At 35.9% G+C, this 16,068-nt stretch overlaps 1 protein-coding gene across 1 annotated transcript in view; it reads left to right on the top strand.

Moving 5' to 3' along the window:
- FAM149B1 (family with sequence similarity 149 member B1) overlaps window positions 1–16,068 on the top strand; it is a 61,367-nt gene that overhangs the window by 15,900 nt on the left and 29,399 nt on the right. Inside the window, exons 4-5 of the mRNA XM_007454662.1 lie at window positions 11,928–12,070; window positions 12,855–12,971. Coding sequence (XP_007454724.1) covers window positions 11,928–12,070; window positions 12,855–12,971 — 260 coding nt within the window. The remainder of the gene's footprint in view (window positions 1–11,927; window positions 12,071–12,854; window positions 12,972–16,068) is intronic.

The raw sequence follows: 16,068 nt of genomic DNA, 5'->3' as shown, positions 1-16,068 counted from the left end.
TTCCTGCTGTGAGCTATGTAAATTCCAGGCACATGAAAACCTGGAAAGATAATACATGATTATTGCTATTTTGAGCCATTCAGTTTTGGAGTAATCTGGTACACTGCCAAAGTAATTAGAACACCCCTCTCACACTGCTCAGGGTCAGAAAAACTGCTTAGATGTTCTCTTTACCTCTCTTAGGCTCCTATCATACAACAGGCTGTCTTCCTACACAGACGCCGTCTTTACTGTGCTTAGGTTCCAATATCTTATAACAGGCTGCCTTCCCAGGTTGATGCCTTCCTTATTCTGTTTTGGCTCTGAAACTCCATGCTGACTGTCTCTTGAGGCATTGGTTAACAGGCAGCCCATATCTATAATCCCTAAGAGAAAAGAAACTCATAAGGTAGGCAGGCCCCTGTTTACCCTGGCTCCCTGCCTGGGAATAATTTTCTGACTATGGAATTGTAAGATAGAGTCCAAACAAAGCACAGTGGTCCCATTTTGCTGAGTAACAGAGATCAGAGTTCAGGGCAGATGAAGCAGTTGGAATCTTTAGGACACAGGGAGATAAAGAACACCAGAAACTAAATAGGTGGGTAAATAGAAAAGTCTATATTTTTTAGTGATTTCTCTAAAGGATAACTGACTGAATAAAGTAAAGCATGTGCAAGATGGAGTTTATATTTGTAGAAGTAAAAGCTGAGACAAATATAGCTCAAAGGATGGGTGAATATAAATGGAATTATATACTGTTATACGATTATTACATTTGTGAAGTGTCAGGTATCAAGACAAGTGGGAAGTATGAAGAGGGAGGTATGAAGTGGTAAAATATTGACTAACTAGACTTTGATAGGTTAAGAATGCACATTATTAGCCCTAGAGCAAGCATTAAAAAATTATAAGAAGAATAAGTAAGATGCCAATAGGGGAAATAAAATGGAATACTAACAAATATTAGATTAACCTAGAATAAGACAGGAAAGGAAAAGAACAAGAAAGGACCCCCCCCCAAAAAAAGGGACAAATGGAAAAGAAACAGCAAGATGGTAGATTACAACCCAACCATGTCAATAATTAAAACAAAAAAAAATGGAATGGATAAAAAATGGATAAAACACAGAATGGATTAAAAAAAAAACAAGACTCAACTATATACTATATGGAAGAGACTAACTCTAAATATAAAGACAAAGATTGAAATTAAAAGGACAGAGAAAGTTATACTGTGCACACAATAGGCTTATATTAATATGAGACAAAATAAACTTCAAGACACAGAGTTGGTTACTAGGAAAGAGGAATATTTTTTAGGGGTAAAAAGGCAGTTTGGGGGCTTCCCTGGTGGCACAGTGGTTAAGAATCCTCCTGCCAATGCAGGGGACATAGGTTCGAGCCCTGGTCTGGGAAGATCCCACATGCTGCGGAGCAACTAAGCCCATGTGCCACAACTACTGAGCCTGCGCTCTAGAGCTGATACCCACAACTACTGAGCCCGTGTGCTGAAACTACTGAAGCCTGTGCACCTAGAGCCCATGCTCTGCAACAAAAGAAGCCACCGCAACAAGAAGACCGCACACCATAAGGAGGAAAGCCCGCATGCAGCAATGAAGACCCATCACAGCCAAAAAAAAAAAAAGGCAGTTTGGGGACATCCCTGGCAGTCCAGTGGTTAATGCTCCACACTTCCACTGCAGGGGGCATGGGTTCGACCCCTGGTCAGGGAATTAAGATCCTATATGCCATGCAGCCAAAAAAAAAAAACTGTTTTAAAAAAAATGCTTGCATTCCTATACACTAATGACGAAAAATCAGCAAGAGAAACTAAGGAAACAATCCCATTTACCATTGCAACAAAAAGAATAAGATACCTAGGAATAAACGTACCTAAGGAGGCAAAAGACTTGTACTCAGAAAACTATAAAACACTGATGAAAGAAATCAAAGATGATGTAAACAGATGGAGAAATATACCATGTTCTTGGATTGGAAGAATCAACATTGTGAAAATGACTATACTACCCAAAGCAATCTACAGATTCAATGCAATCCCTATCAAACTACCAATGGCATTTTTCACAGAACTAGAACAAAAACTTTCACAATTTGTATGGAAACACAAAAGACCCCGAATAGCCAAAGCAATCTTGAGAAAGAAAAATGGAGCTGGAGGAATCAGGCTTCCTGATTTCAGACTGTACTACAAAGCTACAGTAATCAAGACAGTATGGTACTGGCACAAAAACAGAAATATAGATCAATGGAACTGGATAGAAAGCCCAGAGATAAACCCACGCACATATGGTCACCTTATTTTTGATAAAGGAGGCAAGAATATACAATGAAGAAAAGACAGCCTCTTCAATAAGTGGTGCTGGGAAAACTGGACAGCTACATGTAAAAGAATGAAATTAGAACACTCCCTAACACCATACACAAAAATAAACTCAAAATGGATTAAAGACCTAAATGTAAGGCCAGACACTATAAAACTCTTAGAGGAAAACATAGGCAGAACACTCTATAACATACATCACAGCAAGATCCTTTTTGACCCACCTCCTAGAGAAATGGAAATAAAAAAAAAAATAAACAAGTGGGACCTAATGAAACTTAAAAACTTTTGCACAGCAAGGAAACCATAAACAAGACGAAAAGACAACCCTCAGAATGGGAGAAAATATTTGCAAATGAAGCAACTGACAAAGTATTAATCTCCAAAATATACAAGCAGCTCATGCAGCTCAATATCAAAAAACAAACAACCCAATTAAAAAATGGGCAGAAGACCTAAAGAGACATTTCTCCAAAGAAGATATACAGACTGCCAACAAACACATGAAAGAATGCTCAACATCACTAATCATTAGAGAAATGCAAATTAAAACCACAATGAGGTATCACCTCACACCAGTCAGAATGGCTGTCACCAAAAAATCTATAAACAATAAATGCTCGAGAGGGTGTGGAGAAAAGGGAACCCTCTTGCAGTGTTGGTGGGAATGTAAACTGATACAGCCACTATGGAGAACAGTATGGAGGTTCCTTAAAAAAACTAAAAATAGAATTACCATATGACCCAGCAATCCCACTACTGGGCATATACCCTGAGCAAACCATAATTCAAAAAGAGACATGTACTACAATGTTCATTGCAGCACTATTTACAATAGCCAGGACATGGAAGCAACCTAAGTGTCCATCGACAGATTGAGGCCACTCTTCCTGGCTTACTGTCTCCTCACATGACCTTTCTCCTGGGCAAAGGCACAGGTAGAGAGATCTCTGGTGTCTCTTCCTCTTCTTATAAGAACACTAATCCTATCAGATTAGTGCTCCACCCTTATGACCTCATTTTACCTTAATTTCCGACTTAAAGGCTTTATCTCCAAATAGAATCATGTTGCAGATTAGGGCTTCAACATATGAATTTGAGGAGGACACAATTCAGTCCATAACAACGTACACCAGGAAGATGTAACAATTCTAAATAAGTAAGCATCTAATTGAGTTTCAAAATGTATGAAGAAAAACTGATGAAACTAAAGAGAGGACTAGGTGAATCCACAACTATTGTTAGAGATTTTAGTTATTAATAAAACAATTCGAAAATCAGTAAAAACATAAAAGATCTTATGCTATACCCAACAAATGCAGAGTACATATCTTTCTCAAGAACATATGGAATGTTGACAAGGACAGACTGTATGGTGGGCCATAAAATATATCAGTATTGTTCAAAAGATTAAATCTGGGCTTCCCTGGTGGCGCAGTGGTTGAGAGTCCACCTGCCGATGCAGGTGACACGGGTTCATGCCCCAGTCTGGGAAGATTGCACATGCTGCAGAGTGGCTGGGTCTGTGAGCCATGGCCGCTGAGCCTGCGCATCCGGAACCTGTGCTCTGCAAGGGGAGAGGCCACAACAGTGAGAGGCCCGTGTACCGCAAAAAAAAAAAAAAAAAAATCCAAATTTACGGATGCAGCTAAAGTAGTTCTTATAAAGACATTTATACCTTTAAATACCTATTTTAGAAAAAGAAGAAAGCTTTAAAATGAGTAACCTAAGTTTCTACCTTAAGATGCTAGGAAAGAAGAGTAAATTAAATCCAAAGTAGAATGAAAGAATTAAAAGCAAAATTAATGAAATAGAAAATAGGTAAATAAAAGAAAATGAACAAGTCCAAGAGTTGATTCTTTGGAAAGATTAATAATTAATAAGCCCTCTAGTGATACTAGTCAAGGAAAAGCAATAAAATGCAAATTACAAATATCAGGAATGAAAGAGATGTCACTACAAATTCTACAGACATTAAAAGAATATTAACAGAATAATATATACAATTTTATGCCAATAAATTCCATAACTTAGATGAAATGGACAAATTCCTCAAAAATCTGAATAGTTGTAAAACTCTTAAACTAAATCATGCAACTCTCACAGAGAAAGCTCTAGGCTCAGGTGGAAGAACATACATTTGTGGAAGAAATAACAGTCACACAAACTTTTCCCCAAAACAGGAGCATTTTCAATTCACTTTATGGGTCAGCATAATATTGATGCCAAAACCTGACAAAGACAATATAATAAAAGAAAATTATGAGATGGGACTTCTAAATAGTGTGGCAGAGTGAGTAGCTTGACAAATCTTCCCCAAAAGCAACAATAAACAGGATATAATTGTCTAAAGCAATCATTTCAGGATTCTGAAAATTGACTAAAGGTACACAGCAAATGGAGTAGCAGTTATTCATGAAAATCAATAGAACTTTGAGTTAGGAACAATAAGAGTCTGTTCAACTTTAAAGGGACAAGCTGTGAAAACTAGCAGCTTCACCACCAGAGAGGGCTCAATAGATTTGGAATGGAACTTGGATGAACTCTAAGTTCAACAGCATTGTCATCAACAGTAGCACATTTGGTAGCATATGAACAAGGAAAAACAGTGGCTCAGATAGTCTGAGGTTTCAATACTAGCTGGGGCAAGAAATGGATTGGCAGACTATCCAGAAATTTATTAAGGAGGTCTGGGAAATAAGTCATAGAAGGCCCTAATAAACTCTCGACATATCCATGCAGGAGAGACCAGAGAGGGCCCAAACTATGCACACACAAATGGCTGACTATGAGTCAGCACACAAATGCAAAGGAGATGAGAGGGCACAGAAATTAAGAGCCAAGGCAGCCATAAAAACTGCTTGAATTTGAACACAAAGTAAACTTTAAGACATAAAATACTACTAGAAACAAAAGGACATCTCCATAATGATAAAAAGGACAATTCTTTAGGAAAATAAAGTAGTTATAAATGTATACACATCTAACAACGAAGCCTTAAAGCATATGAAGCAAACTACAGAATTTAAAAGAGAAATGGGAAATATAACAGTTGTAGCTGGAGACTTCAATACCCCACTCTCAATGCTTGGTAGAACAACTAAACAGAAGGTCAGCAAGGATATTGAAGACCTGAACAGTGCTATCAACCAGCTTGACCTAATTGATTCTATCCAATGATAGCAGAATATATAATCTTCAAGCATACAAAAAACAAGTCTCATAAATCTAAAAGGATTGAAATTGTACTAGGTATGGTCTCCAACCATGTTGGAATTAAGTTAGAAATCAACAATGGATATAAATTTGGGATATCCCCAAGTATTTGAAAATTAAACACTGTTCTTTTAAATAACTGATGGGTTAAAGAACAATCTATAAGGGAAGTTAGAAAATATTTTCAATTGAATGAAAATGGAAAAGCAGAATATCAAAATTTGTAAGACATAACTAAAGTGGTGCTTAGAGGGAAACTTACAGCTTTAAATACCTATAGAAAAAGAAATCAAGCTTATAGACACGGAACAGATTGCTGATGACGGAGGTGGGGTTGGGGGGTTGGGTGAAATCGGTGAAGCATGTCAAAAGGTACAAACTTCCAGTTATAAAATAACTAAGTCATGGGGATGTAATGTACAGCATGGTGACTATAGTTAATAATACTGTATTACATATTTGAGAGGTGCTAAGAGAAAAGATCTTAAAAATTCTTATCATAAGGAAAAAACTTCTGTAACTATATATGGTGATGTGCTATGGAGATCAATTCACTATATATACAAATATTGAATCATTATGTTATATACCTGAAATTAACATAATGTTATATATCAATTATACGTCAACAGAACAAAAGTGCCTACAGAAAAATGGAGCATACTGAATCAATAACATAAGCTTCCACCTTAAGAAACTAAAATAGACCAAATTAAATCCAAAGCAAGCAGAAGGAAGGAAATAAAATAATACAGATGAGAGTAGAAATTAATGAAACAGGAAACAGAAAAACAATAGAGAAACTCAATAAAGTCAAAGTTCTTTGAAGAGTCAACAAAATTGATAAGTCTTTAGCTACTTTGACCAAGAAAAAAGACGACATAAATTAACAAGATTAGAAATAAAAGTGAGGACATAACTGTTAACCTTACAGAAAGTAAAAGGACTAGGGAAATATAATAAGCAGCTTCATGTCAAGAAATTAGATAACTTAGATATAACAGATAAATTTCTAGGAAGACACAATTACCAAACTGACTCAAAAAGACATTAAAAATCCATACAGATATATATTAATTAAAGAAATTAAATAAGTAATTTAAAATCTTCCTACAAAGAAAAGCCCAGGCACAGATGGCTTTACTGGTAAATTCTACCAAATATTCAAAGAATAAATAATAACCATCTTTCAGAAAATAGAGGAAGAGACAGTTCCCAACTCATTCAGTGAAGCTAATATTACCCTGATACCAAAGCCAGACAAAGACACCAGAAGAAAAGAATTCTGTATGTAAAAAATTCTCAGGAATTCACAAAATGAACAAACAGAACTGATTAGCACTAATACATGAGTTTAACAAGGCCACAAGATACAAGGTCAGTATAAAAACATCAACTGTATTTCTATATATGCTTAAATATTTAAAGAAGAAATAATACCAATCTTTCAGAAAAGAGGGAATGGTTCCTAAATCATCCTATGAGGCCATCCTATAACACAAAAGTCAGACAAAGACATCACATGAAGAGAAAACTACAAATTAATATTCCTCTCGAAATTATACAAAAAACTTTAAATTATTAGCAAACCTAATCTATCAACATAAAGGGATTATTTACCCTGATTGAGTGGGATTTATCCACAGAATGCACAGCTGGTTCAACATCAGAAAATTAAATTAATACATTATAGTAATGTGAAAAACTGACATGATTATCTCAATAGACACTTTGAAAAAGCATATGATAAAATCCAACACCCACTCATCATAAAAACTCTCAAAAAACTAGAAAATAAAAGGGAACTTCATCAACCTGACAAAAGGCACCTAAAGCTAATAGTGTATGTAATGGGAAAAGACTGAATATTTTCCTCTTCAGATCAGAACAAGATAAAGATGTCCATTCTTGCCACCTTTATTCAGCATTGTATTGGAGGTTCTAGTCAGTGCAATAGACCAAAATAAGGAAGTAAAAGGCATCCACAGTGGAAAGGAATAAGTTAAACTATCTTCATTCACAGATGACATGATGTAGAAAATCCTAAAACTTTCCCTCCGCCCCCAGCCCAACTCCATCTACTAGAACTAAGAAATGAGTTCAGGACAGTCACAGTATATCAGTTCAATTTACAAAAATCAGTTGTAAATGTGGTATATTTATGTAATGTAATATTATTCAGCCATAAAAAGGAAAGAAATACTAATACATGCTACACTATGGATGAACCTTAAAAACATGCTAAGTAAAAGAAGCCAGATACAAAAGGCCACAAGTTACATGGTTTCATACATATGAAATATCCAGAGGAGCAAATCTATAGAGACAGAAAGTAGATCAGTAGTGGGCAGGGGCTGGGCAGAGAGAGGAATGGAGAGGGATGGCTAATGGAGCCAGGGTTTCTTTGGGGGTGAAAATGTTCTAGAATTAGATAGTTGTGATGGTTGCACAACTGTGCATATGCTACAAAGCACTGGGAATAAACTAAAACCACTAAATTTTACACTTTAAAAGGATGAATATCATCGTATGGGAATTGTATCTAAATTTTTAAAACCTATTGTATTTCTACACATTAGTAATGAATAATCTGAAAGTGAAAATTAAAAATAAATTCAATTCACAAAGAACAAAAAATTGTTAGGGATAAACTTAATGAAAGGAGAACAAAACTTATATACTGAAAAATTTAAAACATTGCTGAGAAAAATGAAATATACACAAATAAGAGACATTCCATGTTCATGGATTGGACGACTAAATACTGAGATGGCATTTCTCCCCAAATTGATCTATATATCCAATGCATTCCCTATTCAAATCCCATCAGGCTTTTTGTAGAAACTGATAAGCTGATCCATATTGACATGGAATTGCAAAAGACCCAGATTAGTCAAAACAATTTTGAAAAAGAAGACATGGACTTCCCTGGTGGTGCAGCAGTTAAGAATCCACCTGCCAATGCAGGGGACAGGGGTTCGAGCCCTGGTCTGGGAAGATCCCACATGCCGCAGAGCAACTAAGCCCGTGCGCCACAACTACTGAGCCCACGAGCCACAACTACTGAAGCCCACGTGCCTAGAGCCCATGCTCTGAAACAAGAGAAGCCACCACAATGAGAAGTCTGTGCACCACAATGAAGAGTAGCCCCCGCTCGCCACAACTAGAGAAAGCCTGCACACAGCAACAAAGACCCAACTCAGCCAAAAATAAATAATAAAGTAAATTAATTAATTTAACAAAGAAGACAGAGGACTTACTCTATCACATTTCAAACTTAATATAATGGTACAGTAATCAAAACAGTATGGTAATGGCATAAGGATAGGCCTATAATTCAATGACACAGAATAGAGAATCTAGAAATAAACTCATATTTATGGTCAGTTGACTTTTGGTGATGACAATTCAACAGGGAAAGGATATTTTTTCCAATAATTGTTGCAGGGACAATTGGATATCCATATGCAAATTGGATGAATTCAGACCCTTACATCATACAGAAAACTTACTCAAATTAATTATAAACTTAAATGTAAGTGCAAAAACTGTCATTCTTTTTCTTTTTTTAATTAATTAATTTATTTTTGGCTGCGTTGGGTCTTCGTTGCTGTGCGTGGGCTTTCTTTTTTAGTTACGGTGAGCGGGGGCTACTCTTCATTGCAGTGTGCGGGCTTCTCATTGCAGTGGCCTCTCTCGTCACAGAGCACCGGCTCTAGGCGCGCGGGCTCTAGAGCGCAGGCTCAGCAGTTGTGGCGCAGGGGCCTAGCTGCTCTGCAGCATGTGGGATCTTCCCGAACCAGGGCTCGAACCTGTGTCCCTGCATTGGCAGGTGGATTCCTAACCATTGCGCCACCAGGGAAGCCCCTGCCATTCTTTTAGAAGAAAACATATGAGAAAACCTGCAAGACTCTGGATTAGGCAACGAATTCATAGATACGACACAACAAAAGCACAAGCCTAAAAAAATGGATAAATTTGACTCCATCAAAATTAAAATCTTTTGTGCTCCCAAATTCACTATCAAGAAAATGAAAGAACAAGCCAGACTGGGAGAGAATATTTGCAATACATATATCTGACAAAGGACTTGTATCCAAAACTTAAAACTCCATATGGGGCTTCCCAGGTGGCGCAGTGGTTGAGAGTCCGCCTGCCGATGCAGGGGACACGGGTTCGTGCCCTGGTCAGGGAAGATCCCACATGCCGCGGAGCGGCTGGGCCCGTGAGCCATGGCCGCTGAGCCTGCGCGTCCGGAGCCTGTGCTCCGCAACGGGAGAGGCCACAACAGTGAGAGGCCTGCATACAGCAAAAAAAAAAAAAAACAACTCCATATGAAGGAGATAAATAGACCAGTTGAAAAAAAATGAGCAAAAAGCTTGGACACTCTGTAAAAGAAAACATATGAATGGCCAAGTAGCATATAGAAAGATGCTCAATATCACTATCATCAAGGAAGAGCAAATTTAAAACGGTCACGATACACACTCACTAAAATAGCTAAAACTAAAAAGACTGACAATACCTAGTATTAGCCAGGATGTGGAGCATATTTAATGCTCACACATTTCTTGTGTACAGTGCTAACCTGTACATTTATTCTGCGATATAGTTTTAGTAGTTTATTTTAACATTAAAGATCCACTCATTATAAGACCAGTAATTCTACTGCTAGGTATTTATCTGAGAGAAATAAAAATATATGTCCAGAAAAAGATTTGTGCATGAATGTTCATATATTTACTCATAATAAAAAATATTGTAAATAATGCAAATGTCCCTCAACAGGAGAATGGATAAACAAATCGTGGCATATTCTTACAACGCAATACTATGTAGTGAATGTAATGTAATGAATACTAACACGTGCAACAACATCAGTGAACCTCAAAAACATTCTGCTGAAAAAACATTCCACCTCTCTCATTGAATCTGTCATCAAGTTTTGTGTATTTTATCCTCACAATGTATCTCATGTCTTTTTTTCTTTTTCTTTTTTCTTTTTAAAAATTGAGATATAATTGACATATAACATTGCATTACTTTTAGGTATACAGAGTAATAATTTGATATATGTATATAATGCAAAACACAAAAAAGTACATCCTGCATGATCCTGGTTATATGAAGTTCTGTAACAGACAAAACTAATTTATAGTGCTATAAATCAGATCAATGGTTTCATGACATGGGGAACAGGAAACTTCAGTTGCACAGGGGTATGAGGGAACATTCTGGGGTATCAGAAATGTTCTTCTACATCTGGAAAACAATGGTGGTTACTTGGGTGAATACCTTTGTCAAATGTCATTGTGCTGTAGATACTTGAAATGTTATTGTATGTAAACTATTCCTCAATAAGGTTTATTAAACTTTTTAAATATTCAAAGAGTTAAGGGATAAGATAGCATCCATTAAAATTATTGGAGGCTTAAAACAAAGCAAGTAGAGATTTTAATTTAAGAAAAGACAGATATGAAAATTCAGTTTAAAATCTTAGACATGAATAGCATTTGAAATATCTGAGTAGATAACTGGACATAACTACTATATGTAAACTGGACCCAGTGAAACAGAATAGTAGTGAATTGAATGAGAGAACTAAGAAAATCACCTAGGGGCTTCCCTGGTGGCGCAGTGGTTGAGAGTCCGCCTGCCGATGCAGGGGACACGGCTTCGTGCCCCGGTCCGGGAAGATCCCACATGCCGCGGAGCGGCTGGGCCCGTGAGCCATGGCCGCTGAGCCTGTGCGTCCGGAGCCTGTGCTCCACAACGGGAGAGGCTACAACAGTGAGAGGCCCGCGTACCGCAAAAAATAAACAAAAGGTGTAACTCTTCTTCCACCAGAATGTAAAAGGGCACTTAAAAACAGATGAAGTAGAGAGTAAGCAGAGAATCAGATAACATAATCAGATTCACATTTTATAGCCATCCTTTTGGCTGCTGCAAAAGGATAAATTATAGGGCCAAGATTTAATGTAAACTGTCAGGTGAAAAATGCAGAATACGAAGTAATATATATATGGGATTGACTGTCTACCTTACGCTCTAAAAAAAATACTGGAACCAAGAAACTATAATAAAATTAACAATCATTATCTTTGAGTGGTAGAATTATTAGTAATTTTTATCTTTCTTTATACTTTACTGGATTTTTTTGATGAAGAAAATGTTACTTTAAAAACGTAGATATTTCCACAAATTTTCTTTAAATAGGAATAGGGAGGCCATCTGAATATTGTAAGATCCCAAAACTCACTAACTTAACTTTTCTTTCACACAAATGGACTAAATATTGAAAATAAAACAGAATCTGATTGCTTTCAACCTTTATGATTATTAACAGAGATTGAAGCTCATCTAAATATTTTGGGGTGATAATTTCTTTTAGGAACTTGATCAAAATGCCACTGAAAAAGTCCACGCAATGTTCACAGCCATTGACGAGCTCTTGTATGAGCAGAAGTTGAGTGTACATATTAAAAGTCTACAAGAAGAGTGCCAACAGTGGACATGTAGCTTTCCTCACCTCAGGTATTAGAGCCCTTGTATATTCATGGCTAATACTAAAGTTTGAAGAGCAGATTTCCAAGAAAGCTTGTATTCTGAAATCTCTATGGGCATGGATTTATATAAATGAGGCAATGTGGTATAAAGCCTCAGATGACAGAAAACTTATGTTGATGGAAGTTTCTCAGAGTTTTCATAACTACCAATATATTGTCCTAATCAAGTAAAAACAACTTCTGTACCAGTAACTGTGATCTGTGTACTGTGGCTGTCCAAACAGCCTTTCTTTTGAACAAGAGGGTCAGAAAATGTATTTGATTACACTGTTGTCTATAAGTAAATCCTTATGCATGTATACTTGAAAGCAAACAGGCTATTAGGAAGCTTTCCTTAGAAACCGCATCAGTGCACTTACTACACATACTTAAAATTTATAAAGCTTCATGTTCTTAAGAATATAATTCAGTTTTCACTAATTTGGCCTGGCTTTCACCCACTTTGGCAAATTTAATGAAGATTGCTATAGGGTATGGAGGGAAAATTACAAATGTTTGCCCAGTTCCCTTGGATTTTTTTACGTGGGGTGGAAAAGCTTTATCCTTTCTATCTCCATTGTATAGGAGAGAGATATACCTTTAAAAAGGCTCTGGATTCACATTTCTCTCAAGAATCATTCTAAATCAGTAACGGACTAAGTATGTACTAGACTTCTATGTAGAGCCATCAAATTTGTTCCAAAAATACCTACATTTTGTATGTATGCCAGGTGAAGGTGCTTAATTATCTCTTTATGTTCTTCACTTTGAAGGATTCTGGGTAGGCAGATAATCACTCCAAGTGAAGGTTATGGACTGTATCCTAGATCCCCTTCTGCTGTTTCAGCTTCACATGAGGCAACTCTGTCTCAAGAAAGAGATTCTACTATGTAAGTATTCTAATATGTAAGTACTTATGTATTCTAATGTGCAAGTATTAAATTCTACCAGTTATACTAAGGGATTAAAATACTTCTTCCTATTTATTGGTATTTAGTAAAGCACAGCAGATTCTGTAAGATTGACCATAGTCTTTATGCATATTAGAATTTTGTTACTTAGTTTTTTGTTCAAAAGTGAGACATTCTCTAGGATTTAAGGGTTATTCAGATTCATATATATCTACATCTATCTATAAATATAGGCACTTCCCTCTTGGAATAAATGTGTAGATAGACTGGTTTAAAGAAATTCAGGGATCTAAGAAACAGACTTTAAAATTTTTTTGAAAAAAATTTTGAAAAGTCATTTTCTTAAACATACAATACTAATTAAAACTTAATTTCTTTATGGAAATTAAACTGTTATTAGTTTATCAGCTTAAAATGGGTAATTAGTACACTAGCTAAAATGGCTAATTCTTTAACACCTCAAACTCTTTATTTTTATTTTTACTTTTTAAAAATATTGGGAATTCCCTGGTGGTCCAGTGGATAAGACTCTGTGCTCCCAATACAGGGGGCCTGGGTTAAATCCCTGGTTGGGGAACTAGATCCTGCATGCATGCCACAACTAAGAGTCCACGTGCCACAACTAAGAAGCCCGCATGCCGCAACTAAAGATCCCATGTGCCACAACTAAGACCCGGCACAGCCAAATAAATAAATAAATAAATAAATTCCTTTACTTTTTCCTAAGACTGTAATTTTACTTATACTGATACCTTCTAAGAGTTGTAGTAATACTTTCTTTTGATGCCTTTTTGGGCTTGTAGTAATTTCATCAGACCACAAAGTAAAACATTATTGTCTTAGGCCAGTTAAGGTTATGGGATCTGGATTATCAACTAACTGATTTTTGGTCAGAGAATGGAATTTGTTTACTTCTTTCAAAGTGATTTAAGCTCAAGCTTCTGGTCACTAGGCTGAGCTTTCTTTCTAAATTTAAACCTCATGTATTACATCAATAAGCCTTTTTAAGTTTACTCCTTTTATATAAAGGTCAGACTTTTACAAACTAATGTCTCCCACAGAAATGATGTATCCTTTAATTCTCACTGACCAAAATTACATAACTTATGTCCTGCTATTAAGATATATTTACCTGATCTATTAGTATAAACTTTATATATGCCTTATTATTTTATAACTATAAATAGCAGTTCCATTTAGAGATTCCAAAGAAATAAGGAACAAATCTGAGCAGTTAGCTCCTCCTTTTTTAGGACATCTGGCTAAATCATCATTCTGCAACTTAGTACAGGCAACCTTTCTTTCCTTTTTACTTGCTCCCACCACTGCTGCTTGGTGCTTCTTATTTTTCGTTCTGCTTTTCTGGATTATTTGACTTACAGTTTTCAATAATTACCTTTCTTTACTATACAGATGAAACACCTATTTATACTTTATATACAGACATATATTTAAATGAAACAAGTTATTCAGCTATATTAGCATGTCACTACTTATTGAAAATAATAACAAATTAAATATAATCCATATTTATTTTCCTATCACTACCACTTTGTCCATACTTGATATTTTCTATCTTGAGTACCATTAATGAACTCATTGCGTTTCAAAATATTTATATATTTTAATTAACCATAATTATTATTGATGCTCAAATTGTTACAACTTGGCCATGTCAAGCTAGTTCCTTTGTTTTTGTCTTGAATGTATCCTTGTTTTCTGGTTACAATAGGATGCTCCAGGCCCATCCTGGAAAAAAATTGTTTCTTCCTTTAAGGCATGATATCAGCTGAAATTCAAGGAAACCTAATTCCTTTGAGAGGCTACTAGTATTTGAGAACAAAATTTGGGTAGTGAGGGTATGTAAGTTGGTGGTGATGCTGCAATTCTGCTACTTTTTGTAATAAGTGGTGTGAAAAAATGTGTCAAGAATTCATTTTGATATTTTTCAGTTTAATCAGTTTTCCATAAAATATGAGGTTGATCATCTACTTTCTACAAAAGTAACATTTCAAATTATACCCATTCTTGCCCCTCCACATTACATCAGATTCTCCTTTTAAAGTTCAGCGTTAATCCTTTCTGTCCCCACTTAAAAATCTTCAATAGCTTCCCAGTGAATTTAAGATACAAATCTAAAATTGTATCATAAGCTGGCCCCAGCCTACATCTCTACCTTTATTTTCTGTCACTCTCTCTCTCATTCATTAATCCTCCCACACTGGATTTCTTTCAAATCTCAAATGTACTAAACAAGGTATTTGGTCCAGCTTCCATTCTTGAGGAGTTCTTGGGCCAGAGGAGAGTAGTATAATAAACAACACAAAAATACAGTCTCTTCCTTTTTGTATCTCTAACACCTCGCACAATGCGTAGAACATGGTTAGCATCAACTTATTTTTTTTTTTTACTAAATCATATTTATATGAAAACAAACTCCATGAAAATGAATTAATTGATATTATGGTTGCAAAACAATGTTATCAAAACAAATTAGTGTCTAGGTCAAAATGGAATTCCAGGAACTTTATAACAATAGAAGATGGTGGCAGCATAAGGAGAAAACACAGGCCAGAAAAGGACCATGGACAGATGAGTCTGAGGACATTTCCATTTGAAAAGAAACTGTGCAGTCATCTGCTTCAAGTTAGCTTAAGGGGCTTACCTACCCTTACTTTAAATACATACCTCAACAAAAATTAACTATAATATCTAATAAGTTGCTAAAGTATATGACTATATACAGAATTATAACCCTTAAAAAGTCATTAAAGAATGGAGAGCTCAGAAATAAACCTCTGCATATATGAGTAAATAATTTTCAGCAAGGGCGCCAAGACTACACAATGCGGAAAGGACAGTCTCTTCAACAAATGGTGCTGGGGAAAGAATGCAAAAGAATGAAGTGGGACCCTTATACCATATACAGAAATTAACTCAAAATGGATTTTATAGACCTAAATGGAAGACCTAAAACTATTAAAACTCCTAGAATAAAACACAGGGGAAAAGTTTCAGGATATTGGATTTGGCAATGATTTATTGGATAGAACACCAAAAGCTTAGGCAACAAAAA

This window comes from Lipotes vexillifer, unplaced genomic scaffold (assembly GCF_000442215.2).
Source record: "Lipotes vexillifer unplaced genomic scaffold, Lipotes_vexillifer_v1.1 scaffold205, whole genome shotgun sequence".
Lineage (NCBI taxonomy): Eukaryota > Metazoa > Chordata > Mammalia > Artiodactyla > Lipotidae > Lipotes > Lipotes vexillifer.
Note: the sequence above shows the minus strand (reverse complement) of the source record. Positions and strands in the feature narration are given on the sequence as shown.